This window comes from Schistocerca cancellata, chromosome 1 (assembly GCF_023864275.1).
Source record: "Schistocerca cancellata isolate TAMUIC-IGC-003103 chromosome 1, iqSchCanc2.1, whole genome shotgun sequence".
Classification (NCBI taxonomy): Eukaryota; Metazoa; Arthropoda; class Insecta; order Orthoptera; family Acrididae; genus Schistocerca; species Schistocerca cancellata.
Window position 1 is genome coordinate 1,090,057,027 of NC_064626.1, and position 24,299 is coordinate 1,090,081,325.

General features: G+C 40.3%; 2 protein-coding genes across 3 annotated transcripts in view; one reads left to right on the forward strand and one right to left on the reverse strand.

Annotated features, from left to right (window-relative positions):
* Positions 1-22,023, reverse strand: part of LOC126091355 (3-hydroxyisobutyryl-CoA hydrolase, mitochondrial) — a 38,855-nt gene extending 16,832 nt beyond the window's left edge. Inside the window, exon 1 of one of the 2 annotated variants that reach the window (XM_049907055.1) lies at positions 21,875-22,023. In XM_049907055.1, coding sequence (XP_049763012.1) covers positions 21,875-21,877 — 3 coding nt within the window. In that variant the 5' untranslated portion in view covers positions 21,878-22,023. Of the gene's footprint in view, positions 1-21,198; positions 21,320-21,874 lie in introns of those variants that run through there. The other variant, XM_049907054.1, reaches the window with a different exon arrangement.
* A 28-nt stretch (positions 22,024-22,051) lies between these two features.
* Positions 22,052-24,299, forward strand: part of LOC126091381 (mediator of RNA polymerase II transcription subunit 4) — a 73,347-nt gene continuing 71,099 nt past the window's right edge. Inside the window, exons 1-2 of the mRNA XM_049907056.1 lie at positions 22,052-22,249; positions 22,369-22,603. Coding sequence (XP_049763013.1) covers positions 22,179-22,249; positions 22,369-22,603 — 306 coding nt within the window. The 5' untranslated portion in view covers positions 22,052-22,178. The remainder of the gene's footprint in view (positions 22,250-22,368; positions 22,604-24,299) is intronic.

The window sequence follows — 24,299 nt, forward strand, 5'->3', positions numbered from 1 at the left end:
TTTTTTATAATTATTGAGCTTATGTATACAATTCCAGTGAGAAAATGACCTCATTATTTATCCCCTGCGATTATGAAAGAATGGAAGTGTCTCATAGAGGAAATATTAGAATAGGGCATGACCCATCCCTCAAACTCACCCTGTTCAGAACCTATTTTCATGGTGCCAAATGATTCTGGCACATCAAGGCTGAGCTAAATAAGCAGGTGTCCTTAGATCTATTCTACTGCAGTTATGCACATCTGTTTTTGTTGGTATGTGGGTGTACAAGTTGTTTCTGCCTTGACTCTCAACCAAGCTTACTATCAGATTGTGCTTGATGGGGGATCCAAATATATTACAACATTTACTACTACTTGTGATCTCTTCAAATGTAATCCATTACACTTTAGCCTCACAATCAAAGCCTCTGGTATGTCCCAATTGCTGGAGTTTATGTCTTTGGATATCAAATTTAGATGTCGAGGTATGCTTCCTAGACAATAGAGTAATTTCATCTGCAATTGGGGGGAACACACACGTCACCTGATGAAAGAGTTTACTCAATTAAGGGAGAGCAGAATGAGATTTTCACTCTGCAGCGGAGTGTGCGCTGATATGAAACTTCCTGGCAGATTAAAACTGTGTGCCCGACCGAGACTCGAACTCGGGACCTTTGCCTTTCGCGGGCAAGCGCTCTACCATCTGAGCTACCGAAGCACGACTCACGCCCGGTACTCACAGCTTTACTTCTGCCAGTACCTCGTCTCCTACCTTCCAAACTTTACAGAAGCTCTCCTGCGAACCTTGCAGAACTAGCACTCCTGAAAGAAAGGATATTGCGGAGACATGGCTTAGCCACAGCCTGGGGGATGTTTCCAGAATGAGATTTTCACTCTGCAGCGGAGTGTGCGCTGATATGAAACTTCCTGGCAGATTAAAACTGTGTGCCCGACCGAGACTCGAACTCGGGACCTTTGCCTTTCGCGGGCAAGCGCTCTACCATCTGAGCTACCGAAGTAAAGCTGTGAGTACCGGGCGTGAGTCGTGCTGCTGAGGAATCCAAAGAAAATAGTAATATTATGAGTCTCTCTCTTTCTTTCTTTTGAAAATTTATTCCAAATTTTAATCTGCAAGCCATGCTCCTGAATGAATTGGAAAAAAGGGCGCAAGTTTAAATGGAAGTTGTCTCAGAAAGCAGCTTCTGAAGTGCTTAACAAAGCTTCGGTTTATACCCTATTCAGTGACCAGGCTAACGTTTCACTGACTGATGTTACAGCTGTCCTACTGAAGATGATCAAGAAGATGGGCGAACTGTATTCTACGTCTCCTCTGGGTTGTCATCTCTTAAGGAAAAATATTGTGTATGAGTTGCAGACACTACTCGTGTTGTTTTTGCCAAGTTCCAAAACTGCTAATCAGGCCTTGAGCTGGGTTTGAGCTTACCCATGCATGTGCTGGTAGGATAGCAAGCTAGACTACCCATATTTCAAAATTTCAGTTGCAAGTCAATCATGTTAGTGTCACTGACAATCTAATTACAGATAGTCTAAAGTAAGACTGAACCAGATGATTTTAAGGTAGATGTAGCCATGAGGGAGGGGGAGCAGCTCCTGAATTCTAATATTATTAATCCAATTTTAGGGGCATTTTGGCTTTGTTTAAATGAACCAACAGATATCGGAGAATGATGAAACTATGAGACAGATAACAGACAAGTTATCCAGAGGAGAAGAGGCTACACCATATTTGTTGAATGATGGAATTTTGTATTGCATGGCCAGGAATGATCTGTGCCAGAAGTTCTTAGTCCCTGCCTAACTTATTTTGACAGCAGTATAGAAAACTCTTGTCAAAATCCTTGATAATTATATTTGGAATGGTATGGATTCTGGCGATGGTACAGATTTATAGAACTTGGTCCGTTAGCAATCTTCCCCCCCCCCCCCCCCCCCCCCCCCCTGCCCTCCCATGTTGCACAACCAACAGGGATGCAATCAGGAAAGACATGTAGATTTTGTGGGTCCGTTTCCTCCTTCACATTTGTGACACAAGTACGTATTTGTTTACATGGAAGCCTTTTAAAGGTTTTCTTAGCTGTTTCCCACCCATGCAGCTACACCACAGGTGGCCATTGGTTGTTTGCGCTGTATCTGCAAGCTACCGACTATGACTACTTGGCAAGTAGGGTTGCTGGTCTACAGCTCAACATGGGCTGGCAGGCACAGCTTGTCAATCGCAATACTGGCCGGTGTGTGCTAAATGTAAATGGATACAAAGATTGCTACACACACACACACACACACACACACACACACACACACACCAACCAGGAAAGTGTTATACGCCAGCCTACAGCGGATTCCCTGGAAACAAATGGTGCCAGCATCATAACCCATGGCACTTGGATTGGCACCAGTAATACTGCATTTGTAGCACCATATTATCTATGAGGATCACGTGTCCATTGACAGCACAGAGTAGGTATCCATCTGCTGGGTGTGTACTTAAGATGCCACCCAGCTGCTAGTAAGGCTGTTATATTTACTGAGTCACAATGATATCTACTACTTACAGCGCCCAAAGTTCCAACTGCAGCACCAACCACAGAGGCTCCACAGCTGCCCTGCAATGAGCAATCAGTAATTGCTACTAGAACTGTCACCTCTGCTGTCGATGGCCTCAGTGGATAGTGGGCACCTTAGATGGTGTAAGCTGGTTGAACTTAGAAGTTAGACTTGGTTCTTGTGTCAAGCCTTGCCCTCAGAGATACCTTCCTATTAGACTTGGAATAATCCAAGTGTTGTTCATTACAACAAATACACACTAATAACCTCAGTGATTTATAATTTTCTTATGACTCCCAATTTGTAAACCCTGTATTGCATGTGTCTTTCACATTTATACATACTAGTATCATTGTGGTGGTCACAAAAACTGAAAATGGCTGGGAGAGCGGTGTGTACACAGAAGTATTCTTGAACATCTTAGTAAATACAATATTCTCAAATATTCTCAATAAAAGTCAATTCGGTTTCCAGAAAAACATCTCAACAGAAGATGCAATATATTCTTTCACCAATGCAATTCTTGAATCAATCAATAATAAAATGTCTCCAACTGGAATTTTTTGCGACCTTTCTAAGGCATTCGACTGCATGAACCATGAGATTTTTCTGAGAAAGGCAGAATTTTATGGGTTAACTAGAGAAGCAGGGATGTGGCTTGCATACTATTTAAAGGACCGGAAACAGAAAGTCAAGGTAAACGACACTAATGGGGAACCAGTGTCCTCTTCTTGAGGCACAATAAGCTGTGGAGTACCACAGGGCTCTATTCTGAGTCCTCTACTTTTCCTTATTTTCATAAATGACCTTCCAATGTGTACAAGGGCTAAGATAAAATTTACTTTGTTTGCTGATGACACGACAATTTTGGTAGCAACAAATACTAATCTTCAAATCACTGTAAATGAAATTTTTGAGGAGACCTTTAACTGGTTTACCTCTAATGGATTATCTCTAAATTTTGAAAAAACTCAATTGATTCAATTCCATACAAGCCAAAATATCGAAAGGGAGATTAATGTTAAATACAATGATGGGAATTTAGCATGAGTGGAGTCAACAAAGTTCCTGGGTCTACTTCTTAATAGCAATCTAAACTGGTCCTTACACATCCCTTACCTATATAAAAAACTAAGCTCAGCAATTTACACTATTCGTGCAATTGCTTCCTTCAGTGACTTAAATACTTTGAAAGCTGCCTATTTTTGTTATTTTCATGCCCTGATGGCCTATGGAATTATATTCTGGAGATACCAGCCAAAGGCAAACAAAATCCTCAGAGCTCAGAAAAGAGTCATTAGGGTTTGGTGAGGTGTCAATTACAGACATTCCTGCAGGAAACTCTTCCAAGAACTAAGAATACTCACAACAGTATATCAGTACATTTTCTCTCTCATATGTTTCTTGTGTAAAAACCATTCCCTTTTTGAAATGAACAGCATGTATCATAACTATGACACTACGGTAAAAAATGATCTACATCTTGAGCAAAAGAATCTAAGTATGGTGCAAAAAGGAGTACACTAGTCTTGTATAAAAATATTTTATGCTCTCCCTCAGGCAATAAAAATGTCAGTTACTGATCCACCTACTTTTAAAGATCAACTTAAACAGTATCTTTTAAGTAAAACCATTTACTCACTGGACGAATTTATGTATGAGAATACGTGAATTGATTTTGATCTATCGTAAGTCTGTTCAATGTAATTTGTAACTTTTTACAAAAAACAATTGTTGTACACATTTTTTCTATGCAATGTATTATTCATTGTACAACCTATTATTATAAACAAATGACTCAAATGTACGTAAATGACATGTTCTACACCAAAGAGATTTATCGCTAATGGGTCTACAGAACACGAATGAAATAAATAAATAAATTACCAAATGCCCCTCCTTATTCACATCCAATGATGCCTAACAGCTGGGGATGACACGACGCTAGGTCAGTGGTGTTGGGCCTTCTGAGGCCTGTCGGATGGAGTTAAGCTTTTTTAGTGTCACTATGGACATTTTACAGTGAATTACTTCTATTCCTTCTTTGCGTCAGAAATAAAGTTCTGTTATTACACTACTTGGGAATCATCGTTTGCAAGTGTGGCTGCAATCAGGTCACCACAATTAATGGCAATGAATATAACTGGACCAGAAGTTTCAGCCCACCATTTAATGATGATGATGAGATTGTTAGGACTCCGATGTTTACATACATTCCCAGAGTAGATGGCTCATACAAAGACATTTTCAATACTTTAGTACAATTTGTCAGCACAATTTCCAGTTATACTAATCAGGTATTCTTATTCCAGTACGGCAACACAAACTGGACATGTTGATGCAGTTACTGCTCGCCTTCTAGCAATGTCATCAAGAACAGGAACTACTCCCGAAAACTTTCACCCAGCTGGAGGTTACCCTACCCCAGGTGAGGACAACACTGCCTCTGCCATTTCAAGTAGCCTATTCAATGAAGTTCTATTTTTCAGTATCTGTGTTTTATGGTATATTACGAAAAGCCCCTCAGACATGCACACATATCTGAGTGAACAGACATTGCTACAATCTACAGATGCATGAAATAGAAGAAATGTATTCGCAACTGCAAATAGAATTAGACTTCAGCTGCACAATTTATTGGTGACACATGAAAATTTGTGCTAGACAGGGACTCAAACCCAGATTTCCCACTTTATGTGCATGATCATCTTAATCACAAAATAATATTACATGCCTAGACAGTTTGTGACAATAACAAATAAGTCTTTCCTTGTGCAGGAATCCCAGCAACTGTGAGTGCAGGGGGTGGACACATGGTGACATATGGAGGTGTGGGTCGGTCCAGAAAGCTTGTTCAAACAGCTGAAGTGGTTAAGGCGAGTGCTTGCATAAAGTATGAAATACGGGTTCAAGTCGCGTTCTGGTATATATCAAATTCTTAAGAGACTTAATCCTGGTGTAGATCCTAGTACCTGTCAAATGTTCAGTTAAACACCTATTATGCTTCACACATTCTCAGTGATCATAAGCACAGTAAACAATCTGTAATGCCATCCATGATGCTCCAGGATTTCCAGCAAGTCTTTCACACTTCTTAGCAAACTCTTAAGCACAAGGTACTTCTGCTGCCACACGGACCATATCCACCTCCAGACAGAACAAATCTACAAATTCCTACTAACATCGGCTCTCACACTTATTGCTTAAACCATGTTTCCCCTGTGACACCACTTCCAAGACACTAGTCTCAGAGGAAAGAGTTTCCATCAATTGTGACGATTCATTTTCTGTGCCAATTACTGCCTTCCCTGCAGTGTAATGTGACACAGCCAATGGGTAGGGTCTGTTCAAATGAACACTGAAGCAATGATGGTAGATGTACTCCCATGGAAACTCCCGTTCCATAATATATTAGATGTTGCTCCACTATCAGATGGCTCACCTGAATGCTTTTCATGGATTCATGAGCTTGGGTCCGAAGAATTTTTGATGGCTCCAATGACATCATTGGTAACACTTATTTTCACCTGCAGATGATTTTCTGCCCATGTCTATGTTGAATTGGCATTATTTCAGGACTGCCATTTCAGACATGGACTAAGCAATGGCCAAGTGTTGCAATTATGCTCTCATAGCCTCTCAGACCTACATATCACCTAAGTGTTGGACACTTCTCAGGACTATTCATTACCAATGTCAGTTCCAGCATTGAGTGGTGATGACTACAGATTCAAGACTTGATACTACAGGATATTACATTGTTTGGGAAACAAAGCACATGCTTTGTAATACTGGGGATGAAGAGGACAATTTTTCAACAGTGGTGCCCATCCACCCACTGCTCCATTATCACAGATCAACATTCCTTGACTCACTCCTTCAGTTAATGTTCACCAAACAGACCAAGGACCTTTTGATCAAATCAATACAGTTCTGCATACTTATTCCAGGACCTGCCCTCGTCACCATAGGAACTTATAGACATTCCAAAGCAGAAATCCATGGAATGCTCTTCAACTTCATTATGGCAGGTCACACAGTATTTGATGAACAAACACCTCTCATACACTTGCATTATTTTCAGTGGGAAGATTCTGCAAGACACAGCCTGCTACCCAACAATTCACATGCTGTGACACCGGCTGGGTCGACCACAGGCACCCCTCACATTATGCAGAGTTGGTACTGTTTTTCACCACAACTACATATGATGACTGCCAGTATGATTTCCCCAGCCCTTCAGCTGCTCCCTCATGGAATAAGCATAAACACTGGCCCTTACCAGGAAGTGCCTCCGTTGCAATCTTTCGTGAAAGATTTGGTCTTCCATGACAATGATTCTGCACGTTTTCTATTTCCCAGTTCAGCTCTGATATGTTTCCTCCAACCCAGCCTCAGTTTCATGGCCACATCTTGGCTGACCATAGCAGGAAGTCTCTTCAAGACCTCAGGTTGCCATTCTATAGATACACTTGGGCTGGCAAATGCAGCTCATCAATCACAACAATGACCAGTATGTGCTAAATGTAAATAAATATGATGATCAGTGTACACACACCAACTATCCACAAAGTTTAAAAGTTAGCCTACAGCAGATCACTGTCGCACCACTGCATTCACAAAACTACCTTACCTTTGTGCACCACATCTGTGTCGAGTGTCGAGCAGGTTATCTGTCCGCTGGCTGTGTACTTAAGATGCCACTGGGCAAATAGCAAGGCAGTTCTATTCATGGAGCCACAATGGGGTATACTTCTCACAATGTCCATAGTTCTAGTCACCATATCCACAGCAGCCCCACAACAAGCAGCCAGCAATCACTACCACAGCCATCGTCTCTACCAACCACGGCCTCAAAAGACACTGGGCTCCTCGAATGGTTAAACTTGGACTTTATGTTTGTTTCAAGCCATGGCCTTCAGAGACAAGAGCTTATGGCATAGAATAATTCACATATTATTCACTACAAAAAAGAAACTAGTAATCTCAGTGACATAATTTTATTGTTTATCCTTGTGTGAGAAGTCCATATTGCGTGGGTCATTCAAACTTTTTCGTTTTAGCTTTGTTATTATACTACTTGGAAATCATCATTTGCCCGTATGGTCACATCCAGGTCACCACAGTTTGAAACACCTGTTCATCACTTACCAACACCAATGTCATACTCATTAGGTTGAGACATTCCAGTGACTGATGAATGGCTTCAACACTGCCAACCATGAGGCACTATCGGGCTTTGTTTGCTTTTCAGATTAATTAATCCCTATCTAATTTGTGGTCTATTGAGGATTTACTGTCAAATAAGATATAAAACGCAGACTGGCTATTGCAGGAAAATCATTTATAAAAAAGAGTAAATTGTTAACATCTCATGTAAAGCTAAGTGTTAGCAAGTATTTTCTGAACATATTTGCCTGGAGAGTAGCCTTATACAGAAGTGAACTGTGGATGGCAAACAAATCAGACAATAAGTCAATAGAAGTGTTTGGAATGTGGCACCACAGAAGAATGCTGAAAATTAGATGGGGTCATGGGAATATCAAATAACTAATGAGGATATACTGAATGGGACTAGAGAGAAACAAAATTTATGGCACAACTTGATCAAAAGATGCTACCATTTGATACTAAAAATATTAAAGGGATCAAGGGATTGTCAGTTTGGTAATAGAGGGAAGTGTAGTGGGTAAAATTTGTAGGAGGAGACCAAAGGATGAACACAGTACAGTTGACATGGATGTAGGTTTCAATAGTTATGCAGAGATAAAGAGGACTGTACAGGATAGACTAGTGTAGGAAGCTGCATCAAACCAGTATTCAGATTTTAGATCATGACAAGATATTTTCTTAAGAGAGTTTGGAGAAATTGCATTAGGCCAGAAGAGACATTTAAGGGTCCCATATGGCAAAAATATAAGAACTATAATAAAGGAAGATACCCTAATAGAAATGAGATAGGGGATCAAGTTTACCCTAGAAATTTTTGCAGACTTAGTTAAGTTGGAGAAGCTCTTACCATAGTTTTGGGGGCCTTACCAAATTCTCAGATTTATTGCCCCAGTTCAGGCTGTTCTAAAGGAAACTGCACTAGCAACGAAGTTTCGAGCTCATATTTCTCAGCTCAAACTTGCACACACCTTGGATGATTGATAGAATGTGTTGTAAGGTGCTTTGTGTATTCATATGTTGGATGCAGTTTCGGAAAAGTTCCTTGTACCTTTATAGCTGACATAAGTAATTTGTAACTGAACTAAAAACAACCTGAGATATGTTAGCATTACAGTGAGACAGCCCTCCCTTGTTTAAAAACAGGAAAAGGGGGGCAATAAACTAGTTTCACTGGGGGCTGTGATAATTGTTGTACAGTGGAAGTCCAAACCTTTTCAGTAGATGATGCCAAAATCAGCAGGCAGTTTTCTTATTGTGGGTGACAAGGCACTGGAGACTTTAAAGGCCCCTCAGCTTGCATCACTGCTGTCCACAAGATAAAGACAGGAGTGGAGTCTTGCAGAGAGCAGCAGAATGACTGACACCTAGGCAGCAAGAAGGGTTGTACTTTGTAGGGAATGACATGGGGAAGACACTTGGTGGCTGGTGGCATATTGTGAGGATGAATGAGATGAGCAATGGGGCAATACAATGGCAGTCAAAGAGGGAGGACAACACAGAGAAAGGAGTGCCGATGGGAGTGTTCCAGTTGGTTTTGTTCCTGGTACCTGTCTAAATCTTCTGGTTGCTGTGCTTGGACAGTGCCTGTAGCTTGTGCTGCATGCCCTGCACTTAAGACTTCCTGAGTGAAACACTCCTGTTTGACTGTGTGCTGCTTTACAGATGGTTGCAACGAATTAGCTGAATGTGTCATCCTGCAGTGCCTAATTTAATTGACTATGTATATTAGTCCACTTATTTCATTTTCAAGTGCTTCTGTATTTTGTTACCCAAATTTTTGCCTTTAAGCAAATTTTATTTTTATTGTTGTCGTATCTTTATACCAGACATTTCTTGTGTATATGGGAATTGTGGCTGTGGTTTAGTTTTGTTTTTGGAATAAAGTTGTGTTATCTGGTTTGACATGGCCTGTTGTGAATTTCTGTTGCACCAACCTCTTCATCTCAGAGTAGCATTGAACCCTATGCAGTCAACAATCTGTTGGATGTAATCCAATATCAGTCTTCTCTCCCTTCTCTCCCCCCCCCCCCCCAAACATTTTACCTTCTACAGCTTCTTCTAGTACCATAACATAAAAGATATTCCCTGTATCTAAACGAACATCTCATCATCCTGTCTCTTCTTCCTGTCAATGATTTCCAGATTTTCCTATCTTAGCTGATTCTGCGGAGATCAACCTCAAACCTCATCTTTTCAGTCGTCCTATTTTTCAACATACTTCTGTAGCACCACATCTCAAACACGTTGATTCTCCTCTTCTCCGATTTTCCCACATTCCATCATTCACTTCCATACAAAGCTGTGCTCCAAGTGTGCATTCTCTGGTATTTCTTCCTCATAAATGAGACCTATGTATGATAATAGTAGAATTTTTTTGGTCAGTAATGCCCACTTTGCTAGGGCTAACCTGTTTTATACACCATCCTTGCTTCCTCTGTCTTAAGTTATTTTGCTTCCAATGTAGCAGAATTTCTTATCTTGCCCCACTTTTTGATCACCAGTTAAGTTTTTCACTAATCTCATTTCTGCTACTCTTCATTACTTTTATCTTTCTTTGGTTTTATCTCCATTCACAATCTGTCCTCGTTAGATTGCTCATTCCATTCAACAAAAGTCTGTAAGACTACTTCAATTTCAGTGAATCTTATCAATGATACACTTTCACTCTGAATTTTAATCTCAGTATTGAACCTTTATAATCTTTCCACCACTGTTTCTTCAACACACAAATCTGACAGTAGGTCACAAGACTACATCCCTTTCTTATATCCTTTTTAATCTGAGCATGTAGTTGTTTATCTTTCATTCTTAATATTCTGTCTTAGGTTATTCTGAACATCTTGCACTATTTCACATTATCACACAATTTTTCTTAGTCAACAAATCTTATGATGGTGTCTTGGTTTTCCTTAGCTCTTGATTCAATTATTTAGCAAGAAGTTAGAACTGCTTCTTCGGCATCTTACCTTCCCAAAAGCCAAACTTAACCTTCCCAAAAGCCAAACTTAACAAGTTCTCAATTTTCTTTTCCTTTTTTCTGTGTACTATTCTTGTAAACATCTTGCTTATCAGTCGATCATTTCACTGGAAATTCACATAAAACAATCTGAAACAAGAATGATCAGTTTCAGGATCTGTCTGATTGTTCTCATTATGTAAAGCCAAACAACTATCATCATTCAAAGCCTTCTACACTTATGAAACTATAATTTGTATCCTACATTGTGACTTATGTGAGTAATGGACAAAACTGAGCTATTGTATATTGTGCTGTCACAGAGACAGCTCTCCATGATGTATTAGGATATTTTGTTTTGTCGTTTCTTAAGCAAAGTACTGAATGTAATAGAAAGGTTACCTGGTAACTTCTGCCTCTAGCATAAATATATAACAAAGTGGTAAATGTTGTGGCATCCGGTTATCAGAAGACCGCTCCCTGATGCCAGTGTTGCAGTTTGAGAGTTGGGGTTGTGATGTGATCAGGAAATCAAGCAAACAATGAGACCGAGTGGTCCAGTGCATGCCCGGTGACTTAAGTGATACAGCAATAGCTGTAACATTTACTGGTTGAGTAGACTTTATACAGGTATAATTTCACCAGAGATGCAGTTGGTGGGGTGGGCATAAGTACCTGCGCTGCTGCCCACCCGAATGTATTGTGATGACTCAGTGAGGCTACCTCTCCCGTACTCTGGAAGACAGCCCATCATACACTCACATGGGGACAGCCAACTATGATCCAATTACTCTTGGTTGTCATGAAGGCTAAGCTCTGGTCATCCACCATGGATTAACCAAGACTGCAGCTGATGCTCACAATTCAGCCAGGATGCTGTCTGGACACACCTCATCTGGCCTATGCAAAGATGGCAGCTTGCAGATTATCCACGATGACCCAGTACTGGAGGAGGGTTGGCCGCTCACAAGTCTCCTCATCCACGATGACCCTGTAATAGGTGGCGGTATTGGCTGCTGCTGCAGCTGCTGCAGCAGCAGCAGAAGGAAAAGAAGCAGAAGGAGAACACAGCTGTGGCACGCATCAGGTTGGCTGCCTCTCATTAAGTCAGCTAGCCATCGTTGACCAGCATGTTGTGGTTTCACTTAAAACTCAACGGACGGTCTTTCTATATGGATATGGTGACAGACAGAATGGAAGCATGACAGAATGCATTCTTGAGCTCTGTAAGCCCATCTATTTAACAGGTAGAGCCCCGCACCTATAACATAGCAGCTCTGGCTGTATGAGCACATTTATCATCACTTTTCAGAACCATCAGGGTCTTTGGCTTGCTGTGATAATTCTAGGTCACTGCACTTGATTTGTTCCGCCTACGTTTGATTTTGTAGCGGCGCTCGAGTGGTGAAGTCACATATTGTTACCTCACAGTGCCTTTTTTCAGCAGCACAGTAGTGCTTGCATTTCTGTTTTCCCTGTTCCAAGGTTTGCTGCATTGGTGGTGTGTCTTGTTGACATAGTGACTGACGTCACCCCAGCAGTAAACTACACTCTGTTCTGGGCTCACCCGATGGAACTTTACAAACATAATTTTAAGCCTACTCAGTACAATTATTCTGCTGTGGAACACTATTCCCCTACTTTAAAAAAATCATCCTGAATCTTATCTCTGTTTGTCCTCTACACTATTTCTTAGATCTACTTACATAATTGTACATGGTGCAAAAGTTTCTTGCTCTCTGAAGCTGACTTACATGGATCGTCTCCTTACTACACATTACCATTCTAAAGTTTGAGTCTCCTTTTTTCAGTTATGTTCCATCATGCTTATTTCCATTCCTTACAAGTTAAATTAATTTACAGTTCTATTTTTCTAAGTTTCTCAGTTTATGCTAGTTAACCACTTGACAGTTATCTGATAGGTCAGTAAATCTGGAGGATTATACTTCTATGCCTAAGACAAAAGTAGAGTACGTAAACTGCAATCCCATGGCAAAACTAGTGGTAATAACACTTATGGTTACCACATCTCGGAGTTGGTTCTCCTGATATTGCTGAATATGTTGCAACAATTGCCCCAAAGATGCTATCAGTGTGTCCAAGAAATTTACGAGATCAGGATTCAGGGTGTTAGGTAAGTTAGATTTTGTGCTGGCAGAGCCTCAAACAGTTTCTCTGGCCAATACAAAGCAGAGGGAATGAACTGGAGTACAGTCATACCTGTGGGAGTGTAACTGGTAGCAAGAACTTTTTCCTGCAAGTTGTGCCATTCATCAAAATATTATTATTACATAGCTCTAATTTTACAATGTCAAGGTTTCCTTTCCTTATAGTAGTTCATAATTATAGTTTCTGGTGCAAAAACTGAGTATATCCAATGTTCTCCTATCTTTTGAAAATTTGGCCTTGGTGCCAATATTTATGTCTGAAATTCCGCTGTCTTTGTTCTCTTATGAAACATTGCATCTTGCATGTCTGTGCATCAGTCTACACTTCTCTGGCTCAAAAAACGGTAATGTCCTCCTTCAAACATTCTCGAAGGTCCCTTAGTGACATAAAAACACAAGCTTCTCCATGCTCAGAAATAAGGAACACCTCTCGCATCTCTACTAGAACCTATTTTCCCATCTCTGTCCATCTTTTTGGATAAGGGTGAACCATGTCACATCAGTACTGCGTATACATTCGGATCTCTGGTAGCTGAGCTAACTTTGCTTGGTCTGTATTTACATCCACATGTGATGTGTGGTAAAACATTGCTAAGTTTTCCTCCAATACTTCTGCCATTTGTCATAGTTCTGCAAGGAATTCTTTCTGTGCTAGTTGCAACCCTGTCAAGAATTATTGTGGCTTCAGTAATATCAAACTCAACTGTTTGTTTACTGCATGGTAGACTGCTTGCTGTAGTGACCCCACTTCAATTCTTGCATCATTGAGACAATCTGCTAATGCTTGTAAGAGTCTGACTACTGCTAGTTTGCTGTTCAGTGAACTCAACTGTTTTTGTATTTCTCCCAAATCACTGTTTACTTTTTTTCACTGTATCTGGGTGTATTGGGCTAACGCCATGTACTATCTTGGTGTTGTTCGTAACCCCTCACTCGAAGCTCAACAACTGAATTGTATGACCCCCTACTATAGCTTTGGAAGTGCCTGCTGAAGTTTGCACCTGCCTAAACATGTTATTCGGCTCCTGGATATCTTCCTTGTCTGCTGTTCCAAATAAGTTTTTAATACCCTCTCATCCTATGAACTACCTTCTGTGGTACAATGTGAGTGATTTGTGTCAGACTCTCAGTTTGCAATATGACAACCTCAATTCCTCTTATTCGCCCCCTCAGTGAGGATTTTGTTAAAATTCTATTTTTGTAAGGAGTCCACAGCCTAGCTGTATTTGAGAATGAAAACATAGTCCAAGTAGGCTGTAACCTATTTTGTTATCTGTGAACCAGCCAATTTCAGCTGTGGGTCACTTTCAAGCAGATTTTTTAGGCTTTACACTTCACTTTGCATGAAGCTTAAAATATGTGCTTGAAAGTGACTGACACTTGAAACTGGCTAATTGCACAAAAAATAAACAGATTACAGCATACTTGGACCATGTTTTCTATTTCCAAAGTTCGTTATCCTGCACTTCCTCATGCAGCTGTATGAATGCTTCCTGCGATCTAGAGACATTATTCTCTATCTCCCACATATCAATGCCCATTAGTGACTTGCCAGCAACACACATGATTGTCAAGAAAATAACACCTCTGCCTCCAATGGTAGAATGTTAACTGTAAGCATTGCTCCTGCATTCATATTGTGCAGCAACTTCAGGATTACCACAACCCATCTGGTTGCTCCTAGTGATTCATCACCTACAAAAAGAAACATCCATCATCTCATCCCTTCTTCAAGAACACCAAAGTAATAGTAATAATAACAAATAAATAAAAATAAAATAAATAATATGCGGCAATTACAGACCTGTAAAAACCTACAATACAACTTTGAATGCACTTGACGTGAATAAAACAACTTTTAGACATAACACAACTAAAATTAAATGCTACAATTTGTCACATGGCAATACATAGGGTATGCTACGCATATCCTGCTTGTGTACTGGTACATGCTTCCGAACCTCTCTAGTCACTTTCGTGCACTCTGACTCTGTCGTCTTGACTTTCGGCAATGTACCCACCATTTAACTTTAGGTTTAAACTCTACTCACATGGGAAATAGACATTTTAATTGGAAACTGCATTTATGTTTTACATAGTAAGTGACTAGAAACAGTCCAGGAGTCATCACTGGGAGCCCTCAGTGTGTGGCCAGTGAAGGAGAAAACTGTTTTATATGGCAATTTACATAGAGCAATTTGTGTGTGAATGTATTCATTCGAGAACTACTGAATGAGGTAGTGTAGCTGTTGGGAGGATGAAGCTCTCCTGTCCAGCCAACCTGATTTCAGTTTTCGGTGGTTTTCCTGGATCGCTAAGGCAAATATCAGGATGCTTTAATCAAGGCCATGGCTGATCAACTGTCCTATTCTCAAAGCATGTTATGTACGCTGTTTGTTTTATTTTGGCCCATTGACTGGCATTGTATTACCTTTATAATTTCTACATCATTGTGAGATGATCACTGAGTAAATAAATAAATAAAGTAAAAATAAAATAAATGTTTACTGGAGAAGTCATCTCTATGATTTGATAATGATCCTGATACTTAATCAAAAATATTGTCATCTTTCCCTTCGGTATGCTGAGGTTGGTGACCAATACCTACTGATGCACTCGAGACTGCAATAAAGCTTTAGTATAGACTTTCTTTTCTTTCTGCCATGCCTCCCATATTCTTTTAGGAAATTTCTAAATTAGTTAATTGTCCAGTCCTAACTACGGAATCATGACATCAAAAGGTGACAGCATTTTTCTACTGTACCCCCGCCCCTCTCCCTGCAAGGGGAGATACCTGTACAGATATGAACTTAAAGAGTTAAATAGGCAAACTATGTATTGCAAATGTGTATCCCAGTCTGTATGACTGTTGTTCACATAATAGCTCAACAATTTAGAAATGATGATATGGAAGCGCTCCATGCTCAATTAGTCTGTGGATAGAATGAGCTTGTTCATAATATCCAGATATGAAGTAATGTCAGTCCTGTTTCATCAAGTCTGATACAAAATAATTTGGGTCAATGGAAGCGTCGGATGCCACCTGTCTGCTTTGACCTATGTGTTGTGGTGTGTGACTTCATTATTGTGCGGGGTTTATGAGTTGGTTGTGTTTGTAGATGTTGTCTTGTTGCGTTTAATGGTGCCCTCTGGTGGTGGTGGTGTTTGGGGGGGGGGGGGGGAGGGGGGGAGGTGTGTGTGTGTGTGTGTGTGTGTGTGTGTGTGTGTGTGTGTGTGTGTGTGTGTGTGTGGTAAGTGTTCTTTTGGGTCTATTCTCTTCCAGTTGTACTGTTTTGCATATTTATGGTGTATTCATTGTGTTTTAATTCATATAGGAATGTTTGATTTTAGGGTTTTTGAGGTTTTGCAGTTTTGATTTTATTTTTTGTAGTTGAAGGTGTTTGTGGTTTGGTACTGTCATCTATGGCTGCCCTATGTAGGTCAAGGGAAATGTTCAATTTTCGTAGTTTTAGTTGTAGGTGTTGGTGTTTTGGTAGTGTCCGCTGTGGTTGACCTATAGAGGCCAAGAGAAATGCCCAATTACAATTTTCATAGATGTAGGTGTTGTTTTTGTGGTATCGACAGTTGCGTTTGAGCTATATAGGTCAAGGGAATTGTCCGATTCCTGTATATTTTATTGGTGTAACAGAATGTTGTAATTTTTTTTTCCTCATTTTGTGTGTTTTGGGATCTTGGTGTTGTTGCTGTGTGTATGTAGTGACATCATGGCACCATATTGGAGACACTTAGAATGGCCATTTCCACCATATTGATGATGTCATGGGTCAAAGACGGGTGGAATGGGACACTTCTGTAATCCCCAAAATGTGTGTCCCGATCTGTAACTACGGTATTAGGTAGTCAAAATTTTAGATCCAGCTGTTATCTATTGTACTAGCTTGCTGATCAGGAACTGCCACCATTGCTAAGAGCCTTGAAAAATTATCTATGAATGTCATTTCATATTTATTTCCAGCAGGTATCTTATTTCAATGTCCTTAAACATCAAGTTCAATAATCAAAAAAGGCTTAAATACTTCTAGTAGTATTTGCAATGGGGTTTTTTGAGGACTAAGATCAGCTCTTTGTGCACAAGACATACAGTCTTATGTATTGTTTGACATCATGTTTTCTTGTTTGCTGCCAGAATCTTTCCATCACACTGCCTGTCTGTTGTTTGGCGTCCTCCATAACGTATCAACACCTGCTGAGCACTTTGAACTTCCTCGAGCATTGTTGGAACCACTATGCATGGTTCGCATTTCATCATTCTGCAGAGCAAGCTTAATTGTATCGTAAACTGTGGTTTGTGCTCTCTGTAGTTCTGTTGAACATTTTCCTAAAATGTTTATAACTGAACTTTCCTACTTAGTGTACCTGCATTTGTGTGCTGCTTGTCCTGTTAGTATTCTACCTCAAAATTAAACTTGCTGCATTTGAGCGCCCATCTTGTTAACCTACTAGACATGTCTTTTAGCCCCAGCAACCATTTTAATCAAGCGTAGTTTGTGACAACCTTAAACTTCCATCCACACGAGAAGCATCGGAAGTACACTATCCCACATATTATCACTAACACCACCTTTTCCAGAATGGAATAGCTGTGCTCCACTTCGTTCAACTGCCTCAACACATATGCTACTCGATCTCCTTACCCATCGATGTTCTGGCTCAAAATACAACCAACCCAACCCCCCCCACCCCCCCCCCCCCCCCCCCCACTTTTGTTGGTGTCACAGGAGAGGTTAAATTCCTTCTCAAAATCAGGAAAGACTATTAGCAAATCAGAAATTAATGCTGCCTTCAATGCCTGAAACACTGCTTGACATTCTGCTGACCAGTGGAATTTCATGCCCTTTGTCAACAATCATTCAAGGGTTTCTACAATCTCTGCAAAATCCTTTATGAATCTGCAATAATAATTGCATTAATCCACAAATGACTGTAGTTTTGTTCTTTGTGGTGATGTGAAGTTCCGGATTGCCTCTGTTAGGCAAGGATTGGTTTCAACATTTTTCCTGCTAATCACATGCTTCAGATAATTTACATGCATCTACACAAAAAGGGATTCATCTATACTAAGCATCAGTTGTGGAGATCACAGCCTGTTGAATACTCTTTTGTGGGATTCACATGCTCTGGTAAATCCTTTGAGAATATGATACCATGCAAATATACTACGGCAGTTTTCAGCTTTAACTCACTTAGAACCGCATGCAAATGGTATCTGTTTACACTGATAATGTCCCCATGGGACCATGACAATAGTCTTGGTTCTATCCTCAAAGACTACCTCCAGCTGGTGGTAATCACTTCTGAAATCCATTGTTGTAATGTACTGGTAGGCATCCTCCTAGGTTATCTAATGTTACTGTATTATTAGGAATCACATATGCAACCGTCATGGTCTTTGCATTTAGGTAGCAGTAATTGCTACAGAATCTGTACTTTCTGATAACATCTGTTGACCTTTTGGCACAATGAAAACATCTGGGCACCATGGGCTGTCAATGCACTCAATAATACCTTGTACACCAACTGCTGACCTATAAATTCCTCTATTACAGATTGAAGCTGCCTCGCTATGTGGTATGGCTTCTTACGAAATGGCACATTGTTACCTGTAGGTATATGGTGCTGGGTACTGATGTTACTGGTAAAGGACCCTACATTTGAAATAAATCCACAAACGGCAGTAATAAAACTTTTATTACCTGCTAATCACTGCCTTCCAAGTGACCAACTTTTACTTTTAAAACTGCAGCACTGATGGTTGGTTTGCTGCTCTGGCCATCAAATGATCTACCAATACATTCCTCATATCACACTTCTAATGTGGCAACCAGCAGGCCCTTTGACAGACTAACCATGTCCATATAACTTTCACACACTGCAGTCCTACACACAAAGCAATGTATTCTATCCAATTCTTAATTTTCCCTAACATTTCCTTCAAACAGCCACAAATCCGCAGGTGGGCTTTAACAAATGACACCTTACAGGTGCTACTGCTGTGTCTGTAAACTGATATGGCCCAAAACAAACACACTCCACATACCTTCAATGGCAAAAAAGGTTACTCATCACAACAAACTGAGTAACCACAACAAATTGTGCTGGTATGCTAGACAGCGCTGTAGATTTACATTCACTGCAACTTGAGGTGCCATACAATTCTGACACCAATATTGCAGCTTGAGTGCTGTCATTGTCTTCTGATCAGGAGGTCGAGAGAACATCGAGGGTAAGTGGTCCAGTGCACACCACATGGCATCCGTGATAAAGCAATGTAAAACCATCTATTGGCCGAGCTGAGTTTACAAAGTTATAACTGTTTTCAGAGCTGAAGTTGGTAGTGAGTACATGGGTCATGAAGGAGTGAGGATGCCTTATGAGCAAGTCGTGCCAGCACTGCCACAGATTAGTGTCATAGCTGCATGCTGTGCTAGTGACAGTAGAGGAGTGAGGAAGGGGCTGCCCACCCAGACATGCTGTGATGACCCAGTGCAGTTACCACCTAGGTGCTCTCAAAGACAGCGTGTTGTGCCATCAGGTGTATATTGCCAACTGTCATCCAGAATTCCAGTTCTCGTGAAGGCTAGGCACCAGTCACCTACCACTGATCGACCAAGACTGCAGCAGATGCTCACAAGTCAGCCAGGAGGCTGCGTGGATGCACCTCATTTCACTGGTACAAAGATGGCTGCTTGCAGAGCATCCATGATGACCCAGTAGTGGAGGAGACCAATCTTCTCACCTGCGATGACCCAGCAGGCAGCAACAGCAGACCACAGCTGCGGTATTTGTCACGTTGGCTGCCTCTTGATGCTGAAGTCAGCAAGCAAGTAGCAGGCCGGCCATCATTGATCAGTATGTCATTGTTTCACTTAAACTCAATATACTGTCTTTCTCCCAGTGGTTCTAGTGACACGGACAGACGGCAGCACAACAGAATGCGTTCTTGAGCTCTGTAAGTCTCTCTATTTAATGGGTTGACCTGTGGACCTATGACGTAGTGGCTCTGGATGTACGAGTGCTGTTGTCTTCAATTATCAGACCCATCAGTGCTCCTTGCAGTGCTGTGGTAATTTCAGTAATGATCCCAGGTTGCTGAGCTTGATTGTTTTTGCCTATGATCGATTTTGTAGTGGCATTTTGGAGGTGAAGTTAGTGTTTTCTCACAGTACCTTGTTAAGTAGCACAGCAGTGGTTGTATTTCCATCTACCCCATTCTGAGGTGTGTTGCATTGGTGGTAAGCCTTGTTGGCAAACGACTGGCACACTAGCCCAGCACTAACCTACACTTTTCCAAGCTCCCTGCTGGAACTTTTGTTAAAGTTTAAGCCTGCACAACAATATTTTTCTGCTGTGCAGTAATAATATGGAGGAGTCAACGGTTTCACCAAGCCAACTAAAAGTTTTTGACCTGTCAATCCTTCATTGTTAGGAATATAATGTTAACTACTGTAAGGCTATGTAGGAATGTAAATCAGTTACAATTAATATTTTGTTCTAAATGTCTTATTTCTGTTGAAAATGCAGAACCTCCAGTGAAAGTGTTGTTGACACACTACAGATTTTATTTCTTTTAAACATTTATCATCACGGTACACAATCTATCTAGGATCACACTCTTTTCCATCGAGTTAATAACATGTAACATGACATCAATGAACACTGCTGCTGAAGAAGATTCACAATAAATTGGGGTGATGCACACACCACAAAACTGATGCACACATATCTAACCTCAAAATCAATAGGATTACTATAGGGTGGCCCTACAAGGTCAATTTTATCAAATTCTTCGTCATTAGAAACAAAAATGAAACATTATTTTATTTGCAACAAGGCATAAAACGACAAAAAATTGGGGAAACGGGTTTATGTACTCTTGTGAAACCTAATTTGTGGCGAGAGTTAGCTAAGTCTGCAAACAAATCTGCAATCCCACTGCTCCCATACAGTTTTCTTGAAGGCTAATACGAACTTCTTAAAATTGAATTTTACGTGAGCTGTACACGTGCCACTTTCTACCATCATGTTTATGGTTTTTTTGGGTGCTTTGATATCAAAGGCTGCTTCGTTCAACCGCACAAATTCCTACTTTAAAAAATATGAAGAACACCGCGTCAGCTGTAAGATTATCTCCAATTTATTTTATAGGCTACCGGTTCCGGCGATATAATACGCAGTCATCGGGCCCCAAACAACAATAAAGGGGTATGTGTGTGAAACGTTTCTTCGTGGCTGGGAATGCACGTAATTTTGAGACCTTACTTCGTGTAACACTGTGCACAGTACACTGTTCTAATGATTAGGTTTGATTAGTGCACACACTTTTAGGTTAACTTGCCTGCATAAATCTGTTATGTGGTCACGGACATTTTAACTACTCCGTTATCGGCTATCCACATTCTGAGACTTTCATATTGCTACCCATCACATTACATAAGAAAGTTTGTGGAATATCGGTTTTTGGTAGCCTTGTTTTCACACTTACTCAGATGCTACTATTTAATGACAAATATACTCTCTTGTGTATACAGTTTGTACCTTTTTTTATATAACTCTTGTTGGTAATATTGCTGGTAATTTGGTTGTTTAGGGACTGATGATGGCATATTACATCGCGAAAACAGTGGCTTAAAAAATAAATTGGACGTGAACTTACAGCTGACGGTGTTCATATGACCACTACCACCCCACCCCCTTTTTTTTAACGTAGTATCAGCTGCTGTTCGCCCATTCAGCAAAGAAGAAGTGGATGCGTCCAAGTTAACTCCTGCTGTTGACAGATGGATATCGAACATCTAATTTCTGCCACATCATGCCATCAACAACACACACAGAAATGAATGAAGGGCATGGTTTACTGAGACATTTGTATAAACGGTATCCCAACTTTCAGTTTATCTGGTATTCATTTCAAATACAAAATTTCGCAAACAACTGCCGCAGCAAAACGCATAAGTACTGTTAGCCGCACAGAAAGCATTTTACAGTTGTGCAACCAACAAAAAAAACCTCACCATCCTCGCTCTCCGTTGCCACTACACGTCAGTATACTTTCCAATTCCAACTTCTCACATGTACTTCGATCTCAACTGCCCATACTCAAGTCATCGAGTAGCAATCTGGTAGGTGTTGGCGTCAATCTCCCCACCACCAGCTTGCTACGCCAAAGATCTTCATCTGCGTAGGTCCGCAGAAGGTGCATCTTGAAAGACGACAGACGCATAGTGCAAATTGCAGTGTTGTTGATGTTGTGATAGTAGTGCTGTGTTATGAGGTTGTGGGTGTTGATGTTAGAGTGGCATAAAAACGTTAGCAGTCATGACTGCCTGTAATATTAGCACAGGGGAAAGTTTACTTGCTTTAATCGATGACATAGAAATAATAGCAAAGTATGTAACACAGCAGTTTATAAATTATTAGCGAGAACTGCCCTTAATAACGATCAGATTGTTAATTTTTTAATCAAGATAATTTTGTGTAGTAGACCTCACAATTTGTTTATTTCAAGGGAGCTAATCGAAAATACGATAGTCCAGAAACACCAGAAGCTGTCAAATTCAGAACATGCACAGATTACGGAATTGTTGTTGGCAAAGGACAAGCAGCTCAAGGAGACGCTCAAATTGGCAGCAGAACAAGCTAAAATTAATCAAAGAATGGAAGCCCTGAAAGCAGAAGTGGAAAGACAAGATCAGTACATTCAGAACTTGCAGAGACAACTGAAAGAAGCTGAGCAGATTTTAGTAAGTAACAATGAATAGTCCTTCATATATTTTATTCTTTGTTGTAGAGTTACAATCTTGAAATTTCCTCGGATTTCAGACAGCTTTTTGTATTGCTGTCTTTGTTGGTCGTCAACTGAGGACCTTCTAACTTGACTACGATTAATTAAATGCCTGGAACCAACTGACAGCACCAGTTTCCACTTTTTCAATCACAACGACCGGTTTCAGCCACAGACATTTTCAAGTGCTTGTCATTGGAGCGTCGTGAGAGTACACGGCACAGATTAATTAATGTACGCCACTTTGCTTCTCTATTTACCCTGGCTTATTTAACTCACTGTGCTTACTAACGCCATCGTTTTGACAATTTTTTTGTTATGAATGTGGAATATTTTAAAAGGTCTTCATCATATTTTCATTTATTTATTATTATTAACAGTAGTATGGCTTACATGGCCACTTTAAATTCTTGTTTAAGGACATCATAAATAAATCGTTAAATGTATTTAAAAATTCGGACTTTAAGCAAACACACAAAAATTCTATAACTGAAGATACAGGTCTTAACCAGCCCACACATGTTAGTGTCACCAAAAGCAGTTTGCTGGGTTGCCCATGAAATTTTGATAATAAACACTCTACAGTTAGGTTTTGAACAGTTTGCACAGCAACCCTACAGTCACACATTGGAGTGTCCTTGAACTCCCATTCATACAGATTCCCACACTTTCCCTGCCATGTATGCACAGTTATCCACAATTTTGTGTGAAAACTAAATCCATCACATATTTAGTATGATCAGTAATATGGTGAGAATATGCTGAAGCAAACTTCTGCCAAATATCTTTCCATTCTTGGTACACATCATATATGAAAGGTACATTTTCATTTATAAGGTATCAACAAACTTGTTACAATACATGTAAATGTTCAGTATACATATGATGATTCTTGGGCTATTGTAGCCATGTATCATCTTATATTATTTTACAACACTACAGCAATTATGTAATTGGATGGATAAACAATCTACTCACCAAGCGGTGGCAGAACACACACACAAAATATTGTTGTGACTGACAAAATTTTGGAGCCAGTGACTCTTTCTTCAGGCAGAATGCTTGAAGGGGAAGGAAGAAGGGTAAAGGGAAAGGACTGGAAAGGTCTAGGAAAAGGGTTAGATTTTGGGAAAGTCACCCAGAACCACTCATCTGGGGAAACCTACTGTCTGTACAATAAGTACTCCTCACAATTCTCCAACTAAATTGTTAATGTTTGCCAGATCTGATGCAGGGAGATTGTATGTCCTTCCAGTTGGTGTCACTGTATCCACTCTTGTGATAATGTCACATTTTCTGATGACGCAAGTGTCTGGTTTGGCAGGAAACAAATGACGGAGATGGTCCATGTGGATGCAAGAAGTTGACCTTTACTTCACCTGTTTCTTCACAGGTTTGTAAGACATATGCAACCCACCCAGTGACTGCCATATGTACAGGCAACAAATACATGTATATTTGTTAACAGCATTTCATTCACCATAGCAATCACTGACTCTACTCTACTCACTAAAGAAGCAGAATATGTAGAATATGTCTTAGTCTTTACTAAACCGTTGTTAGCAGGTATTGCACAATGAAGCTTATGGGTACCTGGAATTGTCCTTGCATTTTTGAAACATTTTCAGCTTGGCTGTATCTTCATCATGATGGGA